Source organism: Lithobates pipiens, unplaced genomic scaffold (genome assembly GCF_037356315.1).
Source record: "Lithobates pipiens isolate NorthernLeopardFrog02 unplaced genomic scaffold, aLitPip1_a1.2 Scaffold_18, whole genome shotgun sequence".
Classification (NCBI taxonomy): Eukaryota; Metazoa; Chordata; class Amphibia; order Anura; family Ranidae; genus Lithobates; species Lithobates pipiens.
Window position 1 is genome coordinate 1,190,108 of NW_027507758.1, and position 26,209 is coordinate 1,216,316.

Consider the following 26,209-nt stretch of genomic DNA (forward strand, 5'->3'; position numbering starts at 1 on the left):
CCAGCCAGCAACAGATCACTAATAGAATAGAACCAGCCAGCAATAGGTCACTAATAGAACCAGCCAGCAATAGATCACTAATAGAACCAGCCAGCAACAGATCACTAATAGAACCAGCCAGCAATAGATCACTAATAGAACCAGCCAGCAACAGATCACTAATAGAATAAGCCAGCAACAGATCACTAATAGAATCAGCCATCAATAGATCACTAATAGAATCACCCAGCAACAGATCACTGATATAATCAACCAGCAATAGATCACTAATAGAACCAGCCAGCAATAGATCACTAATAGAATCACCCAGCAACAGATCACTGATATAATCAACCAGCAATAGATCACTAATAGAACCAGCCAGCAATAGATCACTAATAGAATCACCCAGCAACAGATCACTGATATAATCAACCAGCAATAGGTCACTAATTGAACCAGCCAGTATTAGATCACGAATAGAACCAGCCAGCAATAGGTCACTAATAGAACCAGCCAGTAACAGATCACTAATAGAACCAGCCAGCAACAGATCACTAATAGAACCAGCCAGCAATAGATCACTAATAGAACCAGCCAGCAATAGATCACTAATAGAACCAGCCAGCAATAGATCACTAATAGAACCAGCCAGCAATAGATCACTAATAGAAACAGCCAGCAATAGATCACTAATAGAACCAGCCAGCAACAGATCACTAATAGAATAGAACCAGCCAGCAATAGGTCACTAATAGAACCAGCCAGCAATAGATCACTAATAGAACCAGCCAGCAACAGATCACTAATAGAACCAGCCAGCAATAGATCACTAATAGAACCAGCCAGCAACAGATCACTAATAGAATAAGCCAGCAACAGATCACTAATAGAATCAGCCATCAATAGATCACTAATAGAATCACCCAGCAACAGATCACTGATATAATCAACCAGCAATAGATCACTAATAGAACCAGCCAGCAATAGATCACTAATAGAATCACCCAGCAACAGATCACTGATATAATCAACCAGCAATAGATCACTAATAGAACCAGCCAGCAATAGATCACTAATAGAATCACCCAGCAACAGATCACTGATATAATCAACCAGCAATAGGTCACTAATTGAACCAGCCAGTATTAGATCACGAATAGAACCAGCCAGCAATAGGTCACTAATAGAACCAGCCAGTAACAGATCACTAATAGAACCAGCCAGCAACAGATCACTAATAGAACCAGCCAGCAATAGATCACTAATAGAACCAGCCAGCAACAGATCACTAATAGAATGAGCCAACAATAGATGGGGGTTGCAGTGATCTGGTGCTGGGGGGGAGGGGGAGGGTACGGTGAGTATTGGCTGTGCCGGAGCCACTCACTTCTGGGACTCATTGGGGTGGATTTACTAAAGGTAAATAGATGGTGTCCTCTGCAAGTGCAGTTGCTCCAGAGCTTAGTAATCGAGGGGAAGCTCTGCTGACTTCCATCATCCAATCATGCAAGCATAAAATGCTGTTTTTTTTTATTTTCCTTGCACGTGATTGGGTATTCTTGGCATAGTGAAGCTCCTCCTCCTCCTTTATTAAGCTCTGGAGTGACTTGCAGGGGGCGCCGTCTGTTTGCCGTTAGTATTGGGTTTCAATGCTGTTGGCAGATGATGGAAGTGGCCGGCTCTGTTATTAATGTGAGAGTGCAGCACCGGGTACCAGCGCCCCGCCGGGTGGCTGACGTTTTCTTCACGGCTGGGTGTCCTGCTTATTAAATCCTCGCGTCTGTCCGCGCCTTGGTCAGTTTTGGCTTCTTAATAGCCGGTGTATTTGGGTGTGAGAGGTGGGGCAATAATCGCTGCTCCCAAAAATTTGCCACCGATCACATCGGCGTGTTCCCTAAGAGGATAGGACATCACTGATGGGCATTGTACGGTGATGCCCTCCACAAAATCTAATACCGAGTGCCCTTCACCTCAGCCCAACCTCCTGGCCCTGAACCTCAATGTACCCCCTCCCCCGCCCCCCCCCCCCCCCCCCCCCATCTCCTAAACTTAAGTTGTAGTCATTTTCCTTGCTTCAGAATTGTGAAACTGATACGTTATGTTCCGAGAGTTTCCGAAAAACGATGAAAGAACGGCGCTCAGACATTCAGGGTCGCTCAGTCTGGCCCGAGGCGTGACCACCCGTGATCCTAAAATACCCATATTCCAGTGTCTCCCCCACCTCTGATAGACGCCTTCTGACCTGCCCTCCGATTGGACTGTACTCGGGTATTTCTAAATGGGAGTCCAACCTGGGTTCTAATAACTGGACTCGATATGTCTACCTGGGGGTCCAACATGGGCTCTGATAATTGGACTGTACTCGGGTATGTCTGTCTGGGGGTCCAACCTGGGTTCTAATAACTGGACTTTACTCGGTATGTCTAAATGGGGGTCCAACATGGGCTCTGGTAATTGGAGTGTTCTCAGGTATGTCTGTCTGGTGGTCCAACCTGGGACCTGATAATTGGACCCTACTCCAGTATGTCTATCTGGGGGTCCAACCTGGGACCTGATAATTGGACCTTACTCCAGTATGTCTATCTGGGGGTCCAACCTGGGACCTGATAATTGGACCCTACTCCGGTATGTCTATCTGGGGGTCCAACCTGGGACCTGATAATTGGACCTTACTCCAATATGTCTATCTGGGGGTCCAGCCCGGGTCCTGATAATTGGACCCTACTCCGGTATGTCTATCTGGGGGTCCAACCTGGGACCTGATAATTGGACCTTACTCCAATATGTCTATCTGGGGGTCCAGCCCGGGTCCTGATAATTGGACCCTACTCCAGTATGTCTATCTGGGGGTCCAGCCTGGGTCCTGATAATTGGACCTTACTCCAGTATGTCTATCTGGGGGTCCAACCTGGGACCTGATAATTGGACCCTACTCCGGTATGTCTATCTGGGGGTCCAACCTGGGACCTGATAATTGGACCTTACTCCAATATGTCTATCTGGGGGTCCAGCCCGGGTCCTGATAATTGGACCCTACTCCGGTATGTCTATCTGGGGGTCCAGCCCGGGACCTGATAATTGGACCCTACTCCAGTATGTCTGTCTGGTGGTCCAGCCGGGTCCTGATAATTGGACCCTACTCCAGTATGTCTATCTGGGGGTCCAGCCCAGGACCTTATAATTGGACCCTACTCCAGTATGTCTGTCTGGTGGTCCAGCCCGGGTCCTGATAATTGGACTGTACTCGGGTATGTCTACCTGGGGCTCCAACATGGGCTCTGATAATTGGACTGTACTCGGGTATGTCTGTCTGGGGGTCCAACATGGGCTCTGATAATTGGACTGTACTCGGGTATGTCTGTCTGGGGGTCCAACCTGGGTTCTAATAACTGGACTTTACTCGGTATGTCTAAATGGGGGTCCAACATGGCCTCTGGTAATTGGAGTGTTCTCAGGTATGTCTGTCTGGTAGTCCAACCTGGGACCTGATAATTGGACCCTACTCCAGTATGTTGGACCCTACTCCAGTATGTCTATCTGGGGGTCCAGCCTGGGACCTGATAATTGGACCTTACTCCAGTATGTCTATCTGGAGGTCCAGCCCGGGTCCTGATAATTGGACCCTACTCCAGTATGTTGGACCCTACTCCAGTACGTCTATCTGGGGGTCCAACCTGGGACCTGATAATTGAACCCTACTCCAGTATGTCTATCTGGGGGTCCAGCCTGGGACCTGATAATTGGACCCTACTCCAGTATGTTGGACCCTACTCCAGTATGTCTATCTGGGGGTCAAACCTGGGACCTGATAATTGGACCCTACTCCAGTATGTCTACCTGGGGGTCCAACCTGGGACCTGATAATTGGACCCTACTCCAGTATGTTGGACCCTACTCCAGTATGTCTATCTGGGGGTCCAGCCTGGGTCCTGATAATTGGACCCTACTCCAGTATGTCTATCTGGGGGTCCAGCCTGGGTCCTGATAATTGGACCCTACTCCAGTATGTCTATCTGGGGGTCCAGCCTGGGTCCTGATAATTGGACCCTACTCCAGTATGTCTATCTGGGGGTCCAGCCCGGGACCTGATAATTGGACCTTACTCCAGTATGTCTATCTGGGGGTCCAACCTGGGACCTGATAATTGGCCCCTACTCCAGTATGTTGGACCCTACTCCAGTATGTCTATCTGGGGGTCCAGCCTGGGTCCTGATAATTGGACCCTACTCCAGTATGTCTATCTGGGGGTCCAGCCTGGGTCCTGATAATTGGACCCTACTCCAGTATGTCTATCTGGGGGTCCAGCCTGGGTCCTGATAATTGGACCCTACTCCAATATGTTGGACCCTACTCCAGTATGTCTATCTGGGGGTCCAGCCTGGGTCCTGATAATTGGACCCTACTCCAGTATGTCTATCTGGGGGTCCAGCCTGGGACCTGATAATTGGACCCTACTCCAGTATGTCTATCTGGGGGTCCAGCCTGGGTCCTGATAATTGGACCCTACTCCAGTATGTCTATCTGGGGGTCCAACCTGGGACCTGATAATTGGACCCTACTCCAGTATGTCTATCTGGGGGTCCAACCTGGGACCTGATAATTGGACCCTACTCCAGTATGTCTATCTGGGGGTCCAGCCCGGGTCCTGATAATTGGACCCTACTCCGGTATGTCTATCTGGGGGTCCAGCCTGGGTCCTGATAATTGGACCCCACTCCAGTATGTCTATCTGGGGGTCCAGCCCGGGACCTGATAATTGGACCCTACTCCAGTATGTCTGTCTGGTGGTCCAGCCGGGTCCTGATAATTGGACCCTACTCCAGTATGTCTATCTGGGGGTCCAGCCTGGGACCTGATAATTGGACCCTACTCTAGTATGTCTATCTGGGGGTCCAGCCCGGGACCTGATAATTGGACCCTACTCCAGTATGTCTGTCTGGTGGTCCAGTCCGGGTCCTGATAATTGGACCCTACTCCAGTATGTCTATCTGGGGGTCCAGCCCGGGTCCTGATAATTGGACCCTACTCCAGTATGTCTATCTGGGGGTCCAGCCCGGGACCTGATAATTGGACCCTACTCCAGTATGTCTATCTGGGGGTCCAGCCCGGGACCTGATAATTGGACCCTACTCCAGTATGTCTATCTGGGGGTCCAGCCTGGGTGCTGATAATTGGACCCTACTCCAGTATGTCTATCTGGGGGTCCAGCCCGGGACCTGATAATTGGACCCTACTCCAGTATGTCTATCTGGGGGTCCAGCCCGGGACCTGATAATTGGACCCTACTCCAGTATGTCTGTCTGGTGGTCCAGTCCGGGTCCTGATAATTGCACCCTACTCCAGTATGTCTATCTGGGGGTCCAGCCCGGGACCTGATAATTGGACCCTACTCCAGTATGTCTATCTGGGGGTCCAGCCTGGGACCTGATAATTGGACCCTACTCCAGTATGTCTATCTGGGGGTCCAGCCCGGGTCCTGATAATTGGACCCTACTCCAGTATGTCTATCTGGGGGTCCAGCCCGGGACCTGATAATTGGACCCTACTCCAGTATGTCTATCTGGGGGTCCAGCCCGGGTCCTGATAATTGGACCCTACTCCAGTATGTCTATCTGGGGGTCCAGCCCGGGTCCTGATAATTGGACCCTACTCCAGTATGTCTATCTGGGGGTCCAGCCCGGGTCCTGATAATTGGACCCTATTCCAGTATGTCTGTCTGGTGGTCCAGTCCGGGTCCTGATAATTGGACCCTACTCCAGTATGTCTATCTGGGGGTCCAGCCCGGGACCTGATAATTGGACCCTATTCCAGTATGTCTATCTGGGGGTCCAGCCCGGGACCTGATAATTGGACCCTATTCCAGTATGTCTGTCTGGTGGTCCAGTCCGGGTCCTGATAATTGGACCCTACTCCAGTATGTCTATCTGGGGGTCCAGCCCGGGACCTGATAATTGGACCCTATTCCAGTATGTCTGTCTGGTGGTCCAGTCCGGGACCTGATAATTGGACCCTATTCCAGTATGTCTGTCTGGTGGTCCAGCCCGGGACCTGATAATTGGACCCTATTCCAGTATGTCTGTCTGGTGGTCCAGTCCGGGTCCTGATAATTGGACCCTACTCCATTATGTCTATCTGGGGGTCCAACCTGGGATGGAATAATTGGACTCCAGCTGATCCTGACTCGCCTCTCCACTTCCTAATGTATCTAAATCTCCGACCGATTTTGTGTTCAGACCTCATTTCTCATGAACAAAACATTCTATTTATCCCCTTCAAACATGAATCTAGAAGAACAATGGTTGGAGCGTTCACAGCCCAGAAATGAGTTTCAGTGTCTCCGGAATGCGTCGTTCGCAGCCCTTCTGTTTAGAACCCCCCAGCAGCAGCCGCTGTGCAAATTCATTTTTCCAGGAAATTCGTTTTTCCTCTGAAACTTTGGTTTTTGTGCTGCTCTCGTAACGTTCCTCAGATCAATGGAGCTCGATGGCGGGTTATACGCTGTATTGCGGCTACCTTATTTTGAATCGGCTCGTGTTCTGGCGCTGGGAACGCGCGTGCGTGTGGAAAGAAGGCCGCCATGACTCGGCTTGTGCCGCCTATTTATAGACTGCGCGGAACGCGGCACAGGCGGGCTCCGTGATAAACTGGAGAGGAAGCCTTTGGCTCTGATCCCGGCGATGGCGGGTTTCCTTTTCTGATATCCCTTCCTGAAGACTTTGTCTGTATAGAGTACCAAGAGCCAATCAGACGCGGGACTGCGAGGGTGAGAAGAAATATGACCTCAGCCCGAGTTCACCCCTATGCCAACACCCGCATTGCTCTGCCCATCGCATGTCTGTGCGATGCCACTTCACCCTGACCTTGCATTGGATTCAACGGTGCAGAGACCTTTTCTCCCCGCAATGGAATCGAATCGCATTGGTGTTCACATCCAAGCCATCCGATTCCTCTACCAATCCACACTTCATACTGTGATCTGTGAACCGATCTGGGGTGACATTAGGAGACACCCCCAGATGAAGCGTGGACACCCGCAGCAGTGCACAGAGGACAGTGTCAGCGGCCTGCAGAGATGCAGGAACCAGAACTGGAATCGCACCGGCCCCGCAACGCATAGGTGTGAACCCAGGCTCTCCGCTCAATCTACAGGTTCGGGGGCAGGGAGGTGACACCACTGCATCGGGTAACTCGAGTCACCGGACTGACTTTATGGTCTTTTCAGGTCTTTGGCTTTAAACAAACCCCAGTCTGTCCGTCCGTCCACCATCTGCTTCAGTGCAGGACCACTGCTTGCGGAACAAGGACCTCCTCCTCCTCCTCCTTCTCTTCCTTCTCCTCCTTCTTCCTTCTTCTTCTCTTCCTTCTCCTCCTTCTTCCTTCTTCTTCTCTTCCTTCTCCTCCTTCTTCCTTCTTCTCTTCCTTCTCCTCCTTCTTTCTTCTTCTTCTTCTCTTCCTTCTCCTCCTTCTTCCTTCTTCTTCTTCTTCTCTTCCTTCTCCTCCTTCTTCCTTCTTCTCCTTCTTCTCTTCCTTCTCCTTCTTCCTTCTCCTCCTCCTTCCTTCTTCTTCTTCTTCCTTCTCCTCCTTCTTCCTTCTCCTTCTTCCTTCTTCTTCTTCTCTTCCTTCACCTCCTTCTTCTTCTTTTCTTCCTTCTCCTCCTTCTTCCTTCTTCTTCTCTTCCTTCTCCTCCTTCTTCTTCTCCTTCTTCTCTTCCTTCTCCTCCTTCTTCCTACTCCTCCTTCTTCTCTTCCTTCTCCTCCTTCTTCTTTTCCTTCTCCTCCTTCTTCTTTTCCTTCTCCTCCTTCTTCTTTTCCTTCTCCTCCTTCTTCTTTTCCTTCTCCTCCTTCTTCCTTCTTCTTCTCTTCCTTCTCCTTCTTTCTTCTTCTTCTCTTCCTTCTCCTCCTTCTTCCTTCTTCTTCTCTTCCTTCTCCTCCTTCTTCCTTCTTCTTCTTCTTCTTCTCTTCCTTCTCCTCCTTCTTCCTTCTTCTTCTTCTTCTTCTCTCCCTTCTCCTCCTTCTTCCTTCTTCTTCTTCTTCTTCTTCTTCTTCTTCTCTTCCTTCTCCTTCTTCTTCTTCTTCTTCTTCTTCTTCTTCTCCTTCTTCTCCTTCTTCTCTTCCTTCTCCTCCTTCTTCCTTCTCCTCCTCCTTCCTTCTTCTTCTTCTTCCTTCTCCTCCTTCTTCCTTCTCCGTCTTCCTTCTTCTTCTTCTTCTTCTCTTCCTTCACCTCCTTCTTCCTTCTTCTTCTTTTCTTCCTTCTCCTCCTTCTTCCTTCTTCTTCTTCTTCTCTTCCTTCTCCTCCTTCTTCTCCTTCTTCTCTTCCTTCTCCTCCTTCTTCCTTCTCCTCCTTCTTCTCTTCCTTCTCCTCCTTCTTCTTTTCCGTCTCCTCCTTCTTCTCTTCCTTCTCCTCCTTCTTCTTTTCCTTCTCCTCCTTCTTCCTTCTTCTTCTCTTCCTTCTCCTTCTTTCTTCTTCTTCTCTTCCTTCTCCTCCTTCTTCTTTCTTCTTCTCTTCCTTCTCCTCCTTCTTCCTTCTTCTTCTTCTTCTTCTTCTTCTTCCTCTTCTCTTCCTTCTCCTTCTTCTTCTTCTTCTCTTCCTTCTCCTCCTTCTTCCTTCTTCTCCTTCTTCTCTTCCTTCTCCTCCTTCTTCCTTCTCCTCCTCCTTCCTTCTTCTTCTTCCTTCTCCTCCTTCTTCCTTCTCCTTCCTTCTTCTTCTTCTCTTCCTTCACCTCCTTCTTCCTTCTTCTTCTTTTCTTCCTTCTCCTCCTTCTTCCTTCTTCTTCTTCTTCTCTTCCTTCTCCTCCTTCTTCTTCTCCTTCTTCTCTTCCTTCTCCTCCTTCTTCTCTTCCTTCTCCTCCTTCTTCTTTTCCTTCTCCTCCTTCTTCTTTTCCTTCTCCTCCTTCTTCCTTCTTCTTCTCTTCCTTCTCCTTCTTTCTTCTTCTTCTCTTCCTTCTCCTCCTTCTTCCTTCTTCTTCTTCTCCCCCTTCTCCTCCTCCTTCCTTCTTCTTCTTCTTCTTCTTCTTCTTCTTCTCTTCCTTCTCCTTCTTCTTCTTCTTCTTCTTCTTCTTCTTCTTCTTCTTCTTCTCTTCCTTCTGCTCCTTCTTCCATCTTCTTCTTCTCTTCCTTCTTCCTCCTTCTTCTTCTTCTTCTTCTTCTTCTCTTCCTTATCCTTCTCTACCTTCTCCTCCTTCTTCCTTCTTCTTCTCTTCCTTCTCCTCCTTCTTCCTTCTTCTTCTCTTCCTTCTCCTCCTTCTTCTCTTCCTTCTCCTCCTTCTTCTCTTCCTTCTCCTCCTTCTTCTCCTTCTTCTCTTCCTTCTCCTCCATCTTCTTCTTCTCTTCCTTCTTCTTCTTCTCTCCCTTCTCCTCCTTCTTCTTCTTTTCCTTCTCCTCCTTCTTCCTTCTTCTCCTTCTTCTCTTCCTTCTTCTCTTCCTTCTCCTCCGTCTTCTTCTTCTTCTTCTTATCTTCCTTCTCCTCCTTTTTCTTCTCTTCCTTCTTCCCCTTCTGCTTCCACCCCTTTTTTTTCCTGCTTTTTCTCCTTCATCTCCTCCTCCTCCTCCTTCTCCTCTTCCTTATCCTTCTCCTCTTCCTCCTCCTCCTCCTTCTTCTTCTCCTCATCCTCATCCTTCTTCTTCTTCTCCTCATCCTCATCCTTCTTATTCTTCTCCTCATCCTTCTTATTCTTCTCCTCATCCTTCTTATCCTTCTCCTCTTCCTTATCCTTCTCCTCTTCCTTATCCTTCTTCTCTTCCTTATCCTTCTCCTCATCATTCGTATCCTTCTCCTCCTTCTCATTATCTTTCTCCTCTTCCTCCTTAGTACTCTCCTCCTCATTCTGCTTATCCTCGTTATTATTCTTTTTCTCCTTCTCCTCCTCCTCACTCTTCTTCTTCCCCTCATTATTCTTCTCCTTCTCCTCCTCCTCCTCCTGCATGTGCATTATGTTTAGACCACCCTTTCATTCTGATTGCAGGGCCCGGTAGACGGGTGAGGGGTGCAGCTCTTCTAATACAGTGTAGGGTACATATTTTTTACAATTGCCGATTTTATTTTACATTTTCAGGGCAGTTCATATTTCATTTAGTTTTCGTGAATCCAACCCGGGCCTCTCCCCGGACATCTGCCCGGACATCTCCCCGGCAGGATGTTATTATTTTCTTTATATATAGATCTACTTCTGATGTCTTCAGGCTGATCGCACGATACGCAATCCTCCTCAATCTTCTCCGGCACTGGCTGGACCTCAATGATGTGGAGAGGTCCTGATGGGAAGTCGGCGCCACTCTCTGCAGGTCACCATGGTGATACCCCCACAGGGGGCAGGTCCGTGACCCTCTGCACCCCCCAGGATTTTCTCATTTTTCCTGATTGAATTATGCCAGGTTTTTTAAGGTTGAACTGGATGGACTTGTGTCTTTTTTTTCAACCTGACTAACTATGTAACTATGTCACCCAACCTAAGGCTGAGAATATCAGTGGGAAGCTCTGGAGAGGAGGTGCGTATGGTGGCCAGAGCTTACTTTTTTCCTTTAAAACACTTCCTGGGGACCCAATAAAAAAATGCCCAAAGTTTGTCTTTAACGGTGAAGTCAGGTCATTTCCTGTGATGCTCAGGCTTCAGTCCTTCCTGTCTCTCCAGCGTTCCTGTTGGCCGGTGAGGCAGCCCATAGTAATGTTGGTCCAATGGGGAGGTATAGGAAGATAAGCAGGGGCAGGGCCTACCATAGCTGCCCATATCTCTGGATCATTGTGAAACGCAGTATTGTCTACACTGCCGATGCACCACACCGGTGACCCCCATCACTAATTCTTCATTTCTTTTTCTTCTCTTTTCTAGGCAACAACCTGGACGCCATCCATGACATCACCGTGGCCTACCCTCGCAACATTCCTCAGACAGAGAAACACATTCTCAGCGGCAACTTTCCTCGAGAAATCCACTTCCACGTCCGCAGATACCCCATCGATAGCCTGCCGGTTCCCAAAGAGGAGCTCCAGCGTTGGTGCCAGGAGCGCTGGAAGGAGAAGGAGGAGCGGCTGCGCGCCTTCTACCAAGGAGATAAATACTTTGATGTCACTGGGCGCAGCAAAATCCCCCCCTGCAAATCGGAATTCCGGGTTCATTTAATTAAGTTTGCGTCCCTGCTGTACTGGACCGCCTTGACCGTGGCGTGCTTCTTCTGCATTTACATGTACAGCTTCGTGCGGTGGTATGCACTGACCATGGTGCTCTTCTATGTTCTCCAGGAGAAGATATTTGGAGGACTTGAGCTGATGGAGCTGGCATGCCATCGATACCACGCCAAGAGGCAAAGTTCAGCCAGTAAAAGGGCATAGTGCAGGGCTGGAGTATTTAAGGGGCTCTCCGGCTCTGATAATCATACCTGCCGCTCACTGCAGCAGGTACATTTGGGTCGACTCATTAACCTCTTTATTTCCGAATCCCAGTCATTGTTGGTGTGGGCAGACAATCCTTCCAATCAGGAACCTTCTGGTGCAATGGGGGACGACGACCTCAAAATATGACCTCCCCTTACAGTGCCCAGCTATGGATTTCTCTTGCCTCTAAGTTGTCTCTTGAAACCGGTACATTTTAGAAGACCTCCTTACTGTATTGTGATTGCCTGTCAGCAAGGAAGGAAGCGGAACCAGCCAATTACAGTACCGTCTGGCAACAAAACTTCTGTAATGTGGAAATGGTTATCTAGAGACCCAGATACTCGATCAACCGGTTTCTGGAGACATCTTGGTGCAGCTAAAGGAATGAAACTTGTATGAAGGTTCATAACCAGGGAGACTAGATGCATGTAAGGCAAGCTTAGTCCCCATGGTGTACGCGTGTCCCACCATGATGAAGTGGAGGTCTATTATCCTCGTATATTCTCTTATATTTCATGTTTTATTTTTTATCCAATGACTTGCACTCTTTTGAAGTTCGCATCAATTTCACATATAGAAGTCAGACATATCAATGAATGTATGCTGTAAATAGGAGCAAGTAAAAAGTTAAAGGGGATGTCTAACTTTAAACCCCATTTTGTACGCAGAGCCCGGTGGTGTTGTGGGTCTTTGTGGCCTCCTCCAGGGACTATCCTCCGAGGTGTACCTCCGCCTGCCCAAGGACATGGGGTACTGGAGGTGACGGTTATAAAGGGACAGGTCCTCCTTTGTAGAGCCCAGAGTCTTTGTGACCTCCTCAGTTCTGGAGGCTCTTCAATAAGCAGGATTGGCGATAGTCCAATCTTATATTCCATCCAGGGACTATCCTCCGAGGTGTACCTCAGCCTGCCCCAGGACATGGGGTACTGGAGGTGACGGTTATAAAGGGACAGGTCCTCCTTTGTAGAGCCCAGAGTCTTTGTGGCCTCCTTAGTTCTGGAGGCTCTTCAATAAGCAGGATTGGTGATAGTCCAATCTTATATTCCGTCCAGGGACTATCCTCCGAGGTGTACCTCCACCTGCCCCAGGACATGGGGTACTGGAGGTGACGGTTATTAAGGGACAGGTCCTCCTTTGTAGAGCCCAGAGTCTTTGTGGCCTCCTCAGTTCTGGAGGCTCTTCAATAAGCAGGATTGGCGATAGTCCAATCTTATATTCCATCCAGGGACTATCCTCCGAGGTGTACCTCCGCCTGCCCCAGCACATGGGGTACTGGTGGTGACGGTTATAAAGGGACAGGTCCTCTTGCTGGATAACTCTGAATGATATCTTCATGTTGTAGGTGTAGAATATTGGAAGTTGTGTCTTTTCTGGTCTGCAGACAATCAGGACCGTTCTCTGGTCACCTCCGTGTGTTATTCCTTCATCACTTCTCATTTCTTCTTCTGTTTTATTGTCGGGTAATTCACTTTATTTTATTGTATTTTATATGAAGAGAAGCCGAGTCCACCATGGAGATGAGTTGATGGCGCTGTCCGTGCTCCCGTCTGGTGACCTCATTGTACTCTGCCAGGACTGGGAGGACGTCATTCAGTAGTACCAGTACCAGGGCTGGTCAGTGCGTTGTGACGCAGGAGACCCCGTCACCAGACTCTTCATTTCATCAGTGATTTTCCTATACTATTCTATGTACATGTAATGTGTTCTGTGCGCGAGATTTACCCGGAGACATCCAAAAGCCCAGAGACTGCTGCTGGGCGCCGCCATCTTGGATGTAATGTCAGGGGACTCTGTTATATTTCCCTTTGCTCCTCCTTTACATAGAGAGTGGAAGGACGGAGGAGCTGGGCCAGCACAGGCAGTAGATACTCCCAGAAAAAGAGGGGTCTATGACATGTAAGGAAGGGAGGGGGATGTGCTCGGGAAAAGACCCTTCCTGGGGTAGTCGTTTTTTCCTAGAAGCTCGGAGACGCTTTGTAAGTCAATAAAGAAAGGAAAGACCCCGCAAGGAAGCACACGAGATACTCCATTATTTTGTTGGGAGTTTTGAAGGTTGGTGACGGCCTCTGAATTTCTAATGGGCTGACAGCACAGAAAACCGGACATAGTGCCCAGTGACAGCACGGGGGGGGGGGGGGGGGGCACCAAAGGAGGAGGGGAGCACATTGAATGTGGGAGGGGCGTATTGAATTGGGGAGGGGGCACATTGAACGGGGGAGGGGGACACATTGAATGGGGGAGGGAAAGGGGGGCACATTGAATGGGGGAGGGGGGTACAACGAAAGGAGAAGGGGGCACATTGAATGAGGAAGGGGCACATTGAATGGGGGAGGGGGCCACAACGAAAGGAGAAGGGGGGCACATTGAATGGGGGAGGGGGGCATATTGAATCAGTGAACCTTGTCTGTGTAGCAGGAAAGGAATCCGAGACCACCAGAAATTCCTGCTGTGTGATCCCAGCCCTGACCGGACACTGATGTCCATAAATACCGGTCATCATCCAGTGACATGGGGCCAGTCATATGATCACATGACCCATGTCTTGGCATTGTTTGTGTGACCAGCCCCGTAGTAACTCCGCCTCCATTGCTGTGTGCTGGCAGAACTGAGTAATAGCCACACCCCTCCAGGGCTCTGTGCTTACAGAGCGGAGTAGTAGCCACACCCCTTCAGTGCTCTGTGCTTGCAGAGCGGAGTAGTAGCCACACCCCATGATACAGGTGTCCTCATACAGAAGGGGATGGGGGCAGGGTGTCTGACAATTGGATGGGAAGAACATAGTCTCAGAACTAGAACTTCAATTCCCCCCCCCTGTTCATGCAATAGATCATTCCTAAAATGCCGCCCAATTGCCTTCACTGTGCAGACTGACCGATGCAGCAAATCCCGTCACTTCATCAGGTGGTGTTCTAGGTGAGCCCAGGGACATCAGTCACAGGATCTCTGGTGTGGTCCAACGTCTGTGGACACCCCTGACCATCACACCTGTACCAGGGCCAATAATATGGAGCTGCCTCCTCCCCCACCCCCCTCATGGCCAATAATATGAAGCTGCCTCCTCCCCCACCCCCCTCATGGCCAATAATATGGAGCTGCCTCCTCCCCCACCCCCCTCATGGCCAATAATATGGAGCTGCCTCCTCCCCCACCCCCCTCATGGCCAATAATATGGAGCTGCCTCCTCCCCCACCCCCCTCATGGCCAATAATATGGAGCTGCCTCCTCCCCGCTCCGCCTTTTGTAAGCCTAGTTACTGTGAGTCCTGTGATCTCTTCTACGGGTGTTCTAGACTGAAGAGTATACCGGATACCGGCACCACTGTGGGGTGCAGCCTGTGTGTTGGGGGGCATGCTGGTTGCACTTTATATCTTCATCATAAATGACCAACAACCGGCTCTATCATTAGGACATTTCCTCCTTTAGCTCAGGTCATGTGCTGCTTGTAAGTCATTCTTCTGGGTCACCTGATATCGGAGGGGGTAAAAGGGGCAAAGTTACAGCCGAGAGTAAGGAATATGGGATCGGGGCTTTATTGCGCCCAATGACATCAGAAGGAATGGGAGGGGCTGACAGCACCCCTCCGGTACATTACAAGGCTGGACAGATCACCCCAATACCCATTGATGGTGGGGCGACGGTCCTCTTTACATGAGACAGTTCTTTATTTTCATTACATTGATGGTAGAATTCTTTTTAGTTCTGTTTTGATCTTCCCATCACAAGTCTTGTTTATGGGCTTCATAGATCACAATACATCTATTGGCAGTGCGATCAGACACCTTCCTCTCTGTTCTCCTCTTTATGATGAGCGCCGCCCGACAGGCCCGTCTGATGTCTCCTCTCCTTCATCTCTCTATTCCTGACAGGATCAAATGAATCAGCGGAGCTTTGAAAATTGATTTTTATTAAGCTTCATTGCAGAACTGGTGGAGCGCTAAACCAGTAGCTGGTCTCATGTAGATCTAGTAGTAGGTGGTCTCATGGATCCAGATCATGGCAGAACGAGTTGTAGGTGGTCTCATGGATCCAGATCATGGTAGATCTAGTAGTAGTTGGTCTTATGGATCCAGATCATTGCAGATCTAGTTGTAGGTGGTCTTATGGATCCAGATCATGGCAGAACTAGTTATAGGTGGTCTTATGGATCCAGATCATGGCAGAAATAGTTATAGGTGGTCTTATGGATCCAGATCATTGTAGATCTAGTAGTAGGTGGTCTCATGGATCCAGATTCCTAGTAGATCTAGTATTAGTTAGACACATTCAGCTGGACATGCTCTGTAATGTTGAAGATGTTTCGTAACTATTCAGAGACACAAAATAAGGAACTAATGGATCTTTGAATCATTGTCAACATTACAGAACAAATCCAGCTCAATGTGACCAACTACTACTAGATCTACCATGAATTGGATCCATGAGATCCTTCACAGACACATCTATGTTATGATTGACCTAACAAGATGCTGTATCTGTGGGCTTCTTCAGTCAGCCGTGTGATCCGGATGCCTCTGCCAAGACAGCACAGCAGTGCAGTAAAGCAATCCACCTTAGTCTGCCGTCTGCTGATTAGTAACTGAAGGAGCAACACTTCACTCTACTTCCGTCCAATCCACCCCAGACAGCCGGCCTTCCCCGGGGCAGGACGTGTCGGCCATGAACATGGCAGTGTCCATGTATCAGGGGAACCTTCTCAGTACATATCATTAAAACATCACATTTTAATCTTTTGGGCCCGTTCTATTTTATTCTTTCGATTTTCTCAGACAGTGCAGCGGCTCATTGGTTGAGTCGCTTTCAGGAAGCTTCTGAGTTTGTATATCTTAGTTTTGGATTCACAGCTCTCCATGTGTATTGTGTTTTAACTGTAATAGGCCACCAACATGCATCAATAAAATCAAACAGATGGAGGGGTGTGCCGGCTCTTAGATGGAGGGGTGTGCCGGCTCTTAGATGGAGGGGTGTGCCGGCTCTTAGATGGAGGGGTGTGCCGGCTCTTAGATGGAGGTTGTGCCGGCCCTTAGATGGAGCGGTGTGCCGGCTCTTAGATGGAGGGGTGTGCCGGCCCTTAGATGGAGGGGTGTGCCGGCTCTTAGATGGAGGGGTGTGCCGGCTCTTAGATGGAGGGGTGTGCCGGCTCTTAGATGGAGGGGTGTGCCGGCTCTTAGATGGAGGGGTGTGCCGGCTCTTAGATGGAGGTTGTGCCGGCCCTTAGATGGAGCGGTGTGCCGGCTCTTAGATGGAGGGGTGTGCCGGCCCTTAGATGGAGGGGTGTGCCGGCTCTTAGATGGAGGGGTGTGCCGGCCCTTAGATGGAGGGGTGTGCCGGCCCTTAGATGGAGGGGTGTGCCGGCTCTTAGATGGAGGGGTGTGCCGGCTCTTAGATGGAGGGGTGTGCCGGCTCTTAGATGGAGGGGTGTGCCGGCTCTTAGATGGAGGGGTGTGCCGGCTCTTAGATGGAGGGGTGTGCCGGCCCTTAGATGGAGGGGTGTGGCGGCTCTTAGATGGAGGGGTGTGCCGGCTCTTAGATGGAGGGGTGTGCCGGCTCTTAGATGGAGGGGTGTGCCGGCTCTTAGATGGAGGGGTGTGCCGGCTCTTAGATGGAGGGGTGTGCCGGCTCTTAGATGGAGGGGTGTGCCGGCTCTTAGATGGAGGGGTGTGCCGGCTCTTAGATGGAGGGGTGTGCCGGCTCTTAGATGGAGGGGTGTGCCGGCTCTTAGATGGAGGGGTGTGCCGGCTCTTAGATGGAGGGGTGTGCCGGCTCTTAGATGGAGGGGTGTGCCGGCTCTTGTCCATCTGCTTTAGTAGGATTGCCATTTATGCCAAGCTGGCTAATCGGGGATCAGAAGAGCGCTGACTCTCCTCTGTTATATTTGGATCTCGTATGACATTTATTCAGGAAATCGGAACCAAAGGACGGGCGAAGATCAGACCCGTGGAAGGAAGATCCCACCATTCAGGAATCACGTTTTATCGCATTTCTCTTTCACCATCTACAGGGTGACAACGCTGCTGTGCGGAGCAGAAAGCGGAGTCACTATTTTACAGGATGCGGAATCACTCATGTCCTGGCAGGATCAGTGGGGGGAGGGGGGATCTGGACAGCCGGGTCACATATGTCATTGGCTAGGCCCAGAGTTCCACTTTAAGTTGATCACATTGATATCCAACTTCTCCGCCATCGTTCTCGTCATGTAATGCTGTGATTGGCTCATTCTGTATACTGGATGTCGCTTTATTTTATTTTTCTGTTTTGAATCTTATTTTATTATAAATTGTTAGTTGGAGACGTTTCTCACTGTAAAATGTTGTTTGAATAAAACGACTCTCCGGAATGATCTGCCGGGTTATTGTGTCTTCAGCGGTTCTGGGTGGTATATGGGGGATCTGTGATTGGATGATATATGAGGGATCTGTGATTGGATGGTATATGGGGGATCTGTGATTGGATGGTATATGGGGGATCTGTGATTGGATGATATATGAGGGATCTGTGATTGGATGGTATATGGGGGATCTGTGATTGGATGGTATATGGGGTATCTGTGATTGGATGATATATGGGGGATCTGTGATTGGATGATATATGGCGGATCTGTGATTGGATGGTATATGGGGGATCTGTGATTGGATGATATATGGGGGATCTGTGATTGGATGATATATGGGGGATCTGTGATTGGATGATATATGGGGGATCTGTGATTGGATGATATATGGGGGATCTGTGATTGGATGATATATGGGGTATCTGTGATTGGATGGTATATGGGGGATCTGTGATTGGATGGTATATGGGGTATCAGTGATTGGATGATATATGGGGGATCTGTGATTGGATGATATATGGCGGATCTGTGATTGGATGGTATATGGGGGATCTGTGATTGGATGATATATGGGGGATCTGTGATTGGATGATATATGGGGGATCTGTGATTGGATGATATATGGGGGATCTGTGATTGGATGGTATATGGGGTATCAGTGATTGGATGGTATATGGGGGATCTGTGATTGGATGATATATGGGGGATCTGTGATTGGATGATATATGGCGGATCTGTGATTGGATGGTATATGGGGGGATCTGTGATTGGATGGTATATGGGGGGATCTGTTTTTGACATAATGTAGAACTGGGCAAACAATGGAGGCCAATGATGCACAACATTCTAGCTGCTCATCTCCTCTGTCATACTGCTAAATGCCATATTAATGGCTATGGAGGAGGGGCAACTCCATATTAATGGCTATGGGGGGAAGGGGCAACTCCATATTAATGGCTATGGGGGAAGGGGCAACTCCATATTAATGGCTATGGGGGAAGGGGCAACTCCATATTAATGGCTATGGGGGAAGGGGCAACTCCATATTAATGGCTATGGGGGAAGGGGCAACTCCATATTAATGGCCATGGTTTCGGAATAGACTGCTCATCAGTTTGACCTTGTGGTAACAGTTTGGATGAGGTCAGGACTCTGTACAGGACATTTGAGTTCCTCCACACCACACTGGTCCTCATGGAGCTGGTTTTGTACATGGGGGGGAGGGGGGGGCACAGTTATGGTGGAACAGAAAAGGGCCTTCAGCAAACGGTTCCCGCACATCTGGAAGAGCACAATGTGTCTGCAATGTCTTTGTGTGATGGAGGATTTCCGGGACCCTTCACTTGGAGACCCCTGACCGGCGGAGACCCCTCCAAAGGACTGAGTTCAGGTGCCTCCAGTGAAGGGTCCTGGTAATAGAGTGTCCTGCACAGAGCCCTGACCCCAACCCTACTGACCACCTTGGGGGGTGAATGGAATGTCAATCATAAGCCAAGTCTTCTCATCCAATTTCAGTTCCTGACCTCAGAAATTACCACCCGATTTCCCCCAGACGCCCCCCAACATCCGCTGGAAAGTCTTCTCAGGATTATGGAGGATATTATGGAGGTTCTGGACACATGGAGTGTGAATAGGCGGTCGGTGCGCCGCACACATGTGACGTCTTCTGATGCGTTCGGTGCGTGTAAAGTGAAGGGACACAGAACAGAAATACACAACGTCATATATAGAGCGCTAAAAATAATTTTAGTGACCAATTCTTTTATCATCGGGGGAGGGGATGAAACAAAGAATCGGATTTGTCACGTTGAAAACACGTCACCTTTATTCAGATTTTCTTTCTTCGGTTTCTTTTTTTATATATATATATATATAAATAGCCCCCCCAGTGCTCTATAAATGGGACGTCTGGTAATTGCCGTTGTGCGGGGGGCAGACGTAGTTCTGGAATGACCTGATGGAGGGAATGTGGAGTCACCGTCCTCCGCTCTGCATTCCCAACATATGGATGTACTCGGGACGAGGAAGGATCCCCGGAGACCTCACATTGAGCATTGCTGGAATACTTCATAAAGGCTCCGCAGGTCCCGCCGTGTCCGGATACGGGACTCTCCTCTGAAGGGTCTATAGAGGCAGAGAGTCCAACCATCCCCTCCCCCTCCCCGGAACACATCCGGAGGAAGATCCCTCATGAAGTGCGGCCTAATTCATTCCAACGGGTAGAAAATATTCCTGATCTCCTTAGACCATCAGATACTCTGGATCAGGAATCTCCAAAGTGTGGCCCAAGGGCCAGCTGTGGCCCTTTTCTAACCTTTATCCGGCCCTTGGAGCACAATTCCTCCCACTGACATCAACAATGGGGCACTATATCTCACGCCGATACCAATGATGGGATACTATTCCTCCTACTAATACTCCTCCTATTGACCACCACCCCTGAGGCCATATCTGTTCTCACTGATGCTGGGCCTGTGACATTTTCTGCCCCCTGCTGGCCACAATGCGGCCCTTCTAAAGTCTGAAGGGCAATAAAGTGGCCCCTTTGTTTGAAAAGTTTGGAGACTCCTGCTCTGGTTCATCAGTCTATGGCGGCAAGACCGCTGATAAGGCAGTACAACTGGCCCTGTTGTACTGGGCCCAGGCCTCATCAACTAAACGGGGGGCGGGGGGGGTAATTGATTTTACTAAACCACGCCCCCCTCTCCTACTTTCTTAAAGGGGATGTAAAGGTAAATGTTTTTTCACCTTAATGCATTCTATGCATTAAGGTGAAAAAACATCTCACACTGCTGGCGCCCCCAGTCCCCCCGTTTTACTTACCTGACCCCTCAAAAATCCCGCGCTCGCCCCCGCCGTCCTCTTCGCCGCTCAGCCTGGCCGCTGATTGGCTGGAGTGGATGGATTGAAAGCAGCGCAGCCATTGGCTCGCGCTGCTGTCAATCACATCCAATGACGCAGCGCGCCAGGGGGCGGGGCCTTGTGATACAGCGAGCGGCTGTATCACGGGAGCGCGCCCGCAGTGCTTCTCACCAATGCGAGGGAGCTCGCATTAACGTGAGAAGCACCTGCGGGAGGAAGCAGAGACAGCTGCCGAGGGACCCCAGAAGAGAAGGTTCGGGGGCCACTCTGTGCAAAACGAGCCGCACAGTGGAGGGAAGTATAACATGTTTGTTATTTTAAAAAAATAAAAATTTTTACTTTACAACCCCTTTAAATTACCTTTCCCTGGCACTTATCACTTCAGCAGGAGGGACCCGGGAGGTGGGAACAGAGGAGGGGCTTTTGTTTTTCATTATAAAGTCCAGTGCCGCCGTCCCAGTGCATCTCTGAAGGGCGGAGGAGCTCGTCAGAAAGGCGGAACGGGGGGCCCCAGAACTCCGGATCGGGCAGATTTGTCCCAAAATCAGAGACTACAAAGTTCTGAAGTCATTGGATCTTCAAGGAGGTGACAAATGGCGGCTCTCATATAATGCTGAACGAAGCGTTATTATAGGACAAAGGTAAGTCTTTATGGTCAGTCGTTATCTTCTTTCTATTAAAATGCTAAATATTGCGATGAGGATCTTTTGCCGGTAGCCACACTCCTCCCAACCACGAGGAGGAAAATATGGAGCCCGTTGTTGGAGGCAATGCAGGTCGGGCGACTTCCCCGGCATTGAGGCCAAACATGAACCTTCCTCTACAAAGTAGACGGTGATCCCCGGCAGACTCCGGCATGAGGTCTCCACGTTCCTCTCCTCTTCACCGTCATGCGCGGCGCGGCACAGAGAGGCCTCATTAGGCCGCCTCCCCTCGCTGAGCTCTGGAGGTAATTAACGTCTCAGCCGCTGAGAACCGAACGTTCACAATATGGATTTCTAGCTCACGATGAGCCGAGATTTCACCCAAACGAGGAATTCTGCCCGCTTAGGTCTCTATTAACACATTTTTTTCTCAATATATGAAGAAGGGGGGTGGGGTGGGGGGGGGGGGGCAGTAGAGTCGCCACCTTTTCTTCAAGCCAAACCCGAACACTTTAGCGGCACGGGGCACGTTTGTTTTCGTAGTATACACAATAGGATTATAAAAGACCTGGGACACCTTTGGGTGCCCCAAGGAGAGTGGTAATAATGCAGCTCGCTGTGGCAAACAGTGGGTGTGGCCAAACTGCTCTTTCTGACATCATGGCACCCGCCCCCCCCCCCCTCAGTGATGCCAAACCTGCCCCCAGACAGCGGCCCACAGCTCCCGAATGGCAACAGATTTTTTGTGTGACTACAGTGGAACCTTGGTTAACGAGTAACGTGGTTAACGAGCGTTTTGAAAGGCGGGCGGCGCCGGGGACACTCGGAACAGTTTGGAACTGGTCGGAGCCATTTGGAAATTCTCTGAATCACTCAGAAATAGTCGGAAACACTCAGTTCCTGAGTGTTTCTGAGCCTTTCCAAGGCTTTCCGAGTTCAGCCGACTTGTCCCCGAGTATATCTGGCGCCCCCCCCCCACCTCTGGCCACATGCGGTATTACATGCAATAAAAGTCAATGCGGAACGAATTATCTTCATTTCCATTGACTTCTATGGGGGAAACTCGCTTTGATATGCAAGTGCTTTGTAATACACGCATTCTCCTGGAGCGGGTTATGCTCGTAATCCAAGGTTTCTCAGTTACTTGGGGAGCCACAGCCCAGTCTAAATAATGTGTCCGGGTTTCAGGCAGACTGAAACCCGGACACAAGACTCCAAACCCGAACTGTCCGGGTGAATCCTGGACAGGTGGCAACCCTAGGGGGCAGATGGGGTACAAATAACCCGATCTTCTGACAACCAGTGTGTTGGGTCCTTTTTTTTTTAAAAGCCCATGGCGTGCAAAACACACCCAAAAAACTTCCACCCGGGGTATAAAAAAAGTGCACACACATAGAGAGTGACACACTAAAAAGTGCAGACGGGTGTCTGATGTCCTCCCTAGGAAGGACCATACCCTGATCCCCCGGGGCGTTAGGCTCCAGATGGGGACTGAGGTACCAGACTCATCTAGTGGTCATCCAGCCAAAGCTAGAAGACCTCCTTTCCCCGGGAGGTCTGCCGAAACAGAACCTCCTAGGTACTATGGGGCTTCCCCGAAGGTAGGCCCCCCAATAGAGGGCGGACCAAGCCAGAAGGCCTATGTCCGCCCTCCCTCAAGACTTTCAGGATTGGTCGGAGGACCGACACCCTACTCATCACACGTGACTCACAAAACACAAATAAAATAAATAAAAAGTGAGGAAGGGATAGTGGAGAGGAGAGTGAAAAGGTGGCCATTGTGCAATACAATGACCGGCCCTCCGGCCAGGAATCATGGTTGCCTGGCCTTCAAGTGACCTGTCTTACATGAAGGGGCCAAACGTGTGAGGGAACCCCTTCCAATATGGGAGTTGGTTTAGGTGAAAGGTCATGGAGGTCCTTGCGTGTTCTACACAGAGCCCTTCATCCCTACTGGATACCTTTGGGATGAATTGGAACACCGATGGTGGGCTGGGTCTTCTCATCCAACATCACTACCTGACCTCAAAAAATGTTCTTTTGGCTGAGTGATCAAGGGAAGTAAAATGTTCAAATTATCCCAAAAGTGATCAGTAGGGTGGAGGTCAGGACCCGACCTCACAGATTCCGACAGATACCCCCAAATATTGTGGAGAGTCTTCGCAGAAGAGTGGAAGATTGGGTGCAACAGACATTACAGAACACTGATATCATATTAGTAGAGAGACCGCGGCTCCCACAACAGACCTGAAGGGGGGGCTGCAATCCCTTGAAACGCGTTGGCCATTCTTTATGTCATACACCAGTAAAGTGATCATTGTCTTCCAACTGGCTGCAATTTCCAAGACTTTCTACTCATAGATGTTCCTCACCGTTCCTCCATAATCTAAATCCTACTGAACATCTTTGGGATGAATTGGAACACCGATGGTGGGCTGGGTCTTCTCATCCAACATCAGTACCTGACCTCTGCATTCCATTTAACTGGCCTGAAATCCATTCGGCTACTCAACCAAATAAAAACGTTTGTGGCCACCTAGAACACTTCTATGAGCTTGTTGGACATCCAACTCTACAACCATGACTATTAATAGGGAGTTGCACCCTTTGTGGCTATAATATCCCCCACTCCTCTGGGAATGGTGTCTGTGGGAATGTGCGCCCATCTCCGAGGTCGGGTACTGATGTTGGATGAGAAGACCCAGCCCACCATCGGTGTTCCAATTCACCCCAAAGATGTTCAGTAGGATTTCGATTATGGAGGAACGGTGAGGAGCATCTATGAGTAGAAAGTCTTGGAAATTGCAGCCAGTTGGAAGACAATGATCACTTTACTGGTGTATGACATAAAGAATGGCCAACGCGTTTCAAGGGATTGCAGCCCCCCCTTCAGGTCTGTTGTGGGAGCCGCGGTCTCTCTACTAATATGATGTTCTGTAATGTCTGTTGCACCCAATCTTCCACTCTTCTGCGAAGACTTTCCACAATATTTGGGGGTATCTGTTGGAATCTGTGAGGTCGGGTGCTGATGTTGGATGAGAAGATCCGGCTCACCGTTGGCGTTTCCATTCACCCCAAAGGTGCTCAGTAGGGGTGAAGTCAAGGCTCTGTTCACGGGAGACACCCGAACTATGGAGATCCCGGAAATCCTCCCTCATACAAAGACATTGTGGACAATTGTGCTAATATTTCAGTGGAGTCCCTTTTCTTTTCCAGCCACCCCCCCCCCCCCCCCCCCGGTGTACAAATCCAGATCCATGAAGACACGGTGTGACCAGTTTGGTGTGGAGGAACTCGAGTGTCCTGCACAGAGTCCTGACCTCATCCCTACTGATCACTTTAGGGATAATTTAAACATTTTACTTCCCTTGATCACTCAGCCAAAAGAACATTTTGTGAGGTCAGGTGCTGATGTTGGATGAGAAGACCTGGTTCACAGTCTGTGTTCAAATCTATCAGTAGGGTTGAGGTCAGGACACTCGAGTCCCTCCACACCAAGCTGGTCACACCACGTCTTTATGGAGTTGCCCACCTCTCCTCTGTGACTTTACCATCCTCCATTCTTCAGGGGGAGAATTTTCACAAGATTTTGGAGTGTGTCTGCAGAAAATTGTGCCCCTTTGGGAAGGTCAGGGTACTGATGCTGGATGAGAAGACCTGGCTCACCATCAGCGTTCTCTAGGGATGAGGTTGGGGCACTGTGCAGGATATTCGAGTTCCTCCACACCAAGCTGGTCACTCCATGTCTTTATGGAGCTGGCTAGACTCTTCTAGGAAGACTTCCCACAAAACTTTGGAGGATGTCTGTGGGAATTTGTATCCAATCAGCCAAAGGAACATTTGGAAGGTGATGTAGTGATGTTGGATGAGAAGACTTTCTTTCACGCCATGTGTTTATGGGGCTGTCTTTGTACAGGGGGTGCGCAGTCATGGGGGAACCTGAACGCAATCTCTGAGGGGTTCACATACTTTTAGCGACAACATGTTTACACTTTTGCTGCACATATCCAGCTGTGTCCCCGGAGTTCCGCCTTAATGTCCTCATCCCATGGAGTCCGTGACGCTGGTGGGTAATGTGAGTCTCTCCTCTTCACATCGCCCTAATCCCTCACCGACGACTCGTAAAGAATTCTCATAACACCCATAATCTGTTTATCTTAATCCGGTGGAATTTGGCTTCGGCCGCCGTCTCCCACCGACCTAATTATTAACGCGTGAGCGACGCGATCCGGGGTGTGACTTTCCTGGCACTTCGCTGAGATTACGGAAATAGTTCTCACTCCAAAAATAGTCAAAGGAAAATCTTCGACACGACTTTCTGTGCAAGATCCAAAACGCGTTGAGATTCTTCTACCGTTTTCTCTGCGGATGGGAAGGAGGGCGCCCTCTGAAGAGCCGCAGATTCCAAATCTTAATTCTTCTTTTCACAGAAAAGCCATTTATATATCTGTAACATCGACACCAACGCATCGCCTTCCATCGCCTCCGGACTGCCCGGGACACATCCGAAGATCTCATTGTTTATCAATCTTAAGTGTATTTATTTAAAAATGTCTTATCTGTTTACTTTTTTAGGTTTGTTTCATATACAGTATATTGTCAAAAGTATTGGGACGCCTGCCTTTACACACACATGACCTTTAATGGCCCCCCAGTCTTGAGTTGGCCCTTTGCACCTATAACAGGTTCACCTCTTCTGGGAAGGCCGTGCACAAGGTTTAGGAGGGTGTCTATGGGAAGGTTTGACCATTCTTCCAGAAGAGCATTTGTGAGGTCAGGCACTGATGTTGGACGAGAAGGCCTATCTCGCAGTCTCCACTCGAATCCATCCTAAAGGTGTTCTATGGGGGGTTGAGGTCAGGACTCTGTGCAGGCCAGTCAAGTACCTCCACTCCAGACTCCCTCATCCATGTCTTTATGGACCTTGCTTTGTGCGCTGGTGCCATAATCGTGTTGGAACAGGAAGAGGCCGTCCCCCAAACTGTTCCCACAAAGTTGGGAGTATGAAAATGTATTGGTATGCTGA

At 49.5% G+C, this 26,209-nt stretch overlaps 1 protein-coding gene across 2 annotated transcripts in view; it reads left to right on the forward strand.

Moving 5' to 3' along the window:
* The window catches only part of LOC143986935 (lysocardiolipin acyltransferase 1-like), a 149,191-nt gene extending 131,505 nt beyond the window's left edge, over positions 1 to 17,686 (forward strand). For both annotated transcript variants that reach the window (XM_077485345.1, XM_077485344.1), the window contains exon 6: positions 10,808 to 17,686. In XM_077485345.1, coding sequence (XP_077341471.1) covers positions 10,808 to 11,307 — 500 coding nt within the window. In that variant the 3' untranslated portion in view covers positions 11,308 to 17,686. The remainder of the gene's footprint in view (positions 1 to 10,807) is intronic.
* Positions 17,687 to 26,209: the final 8,523 nt, after the last annotated feature.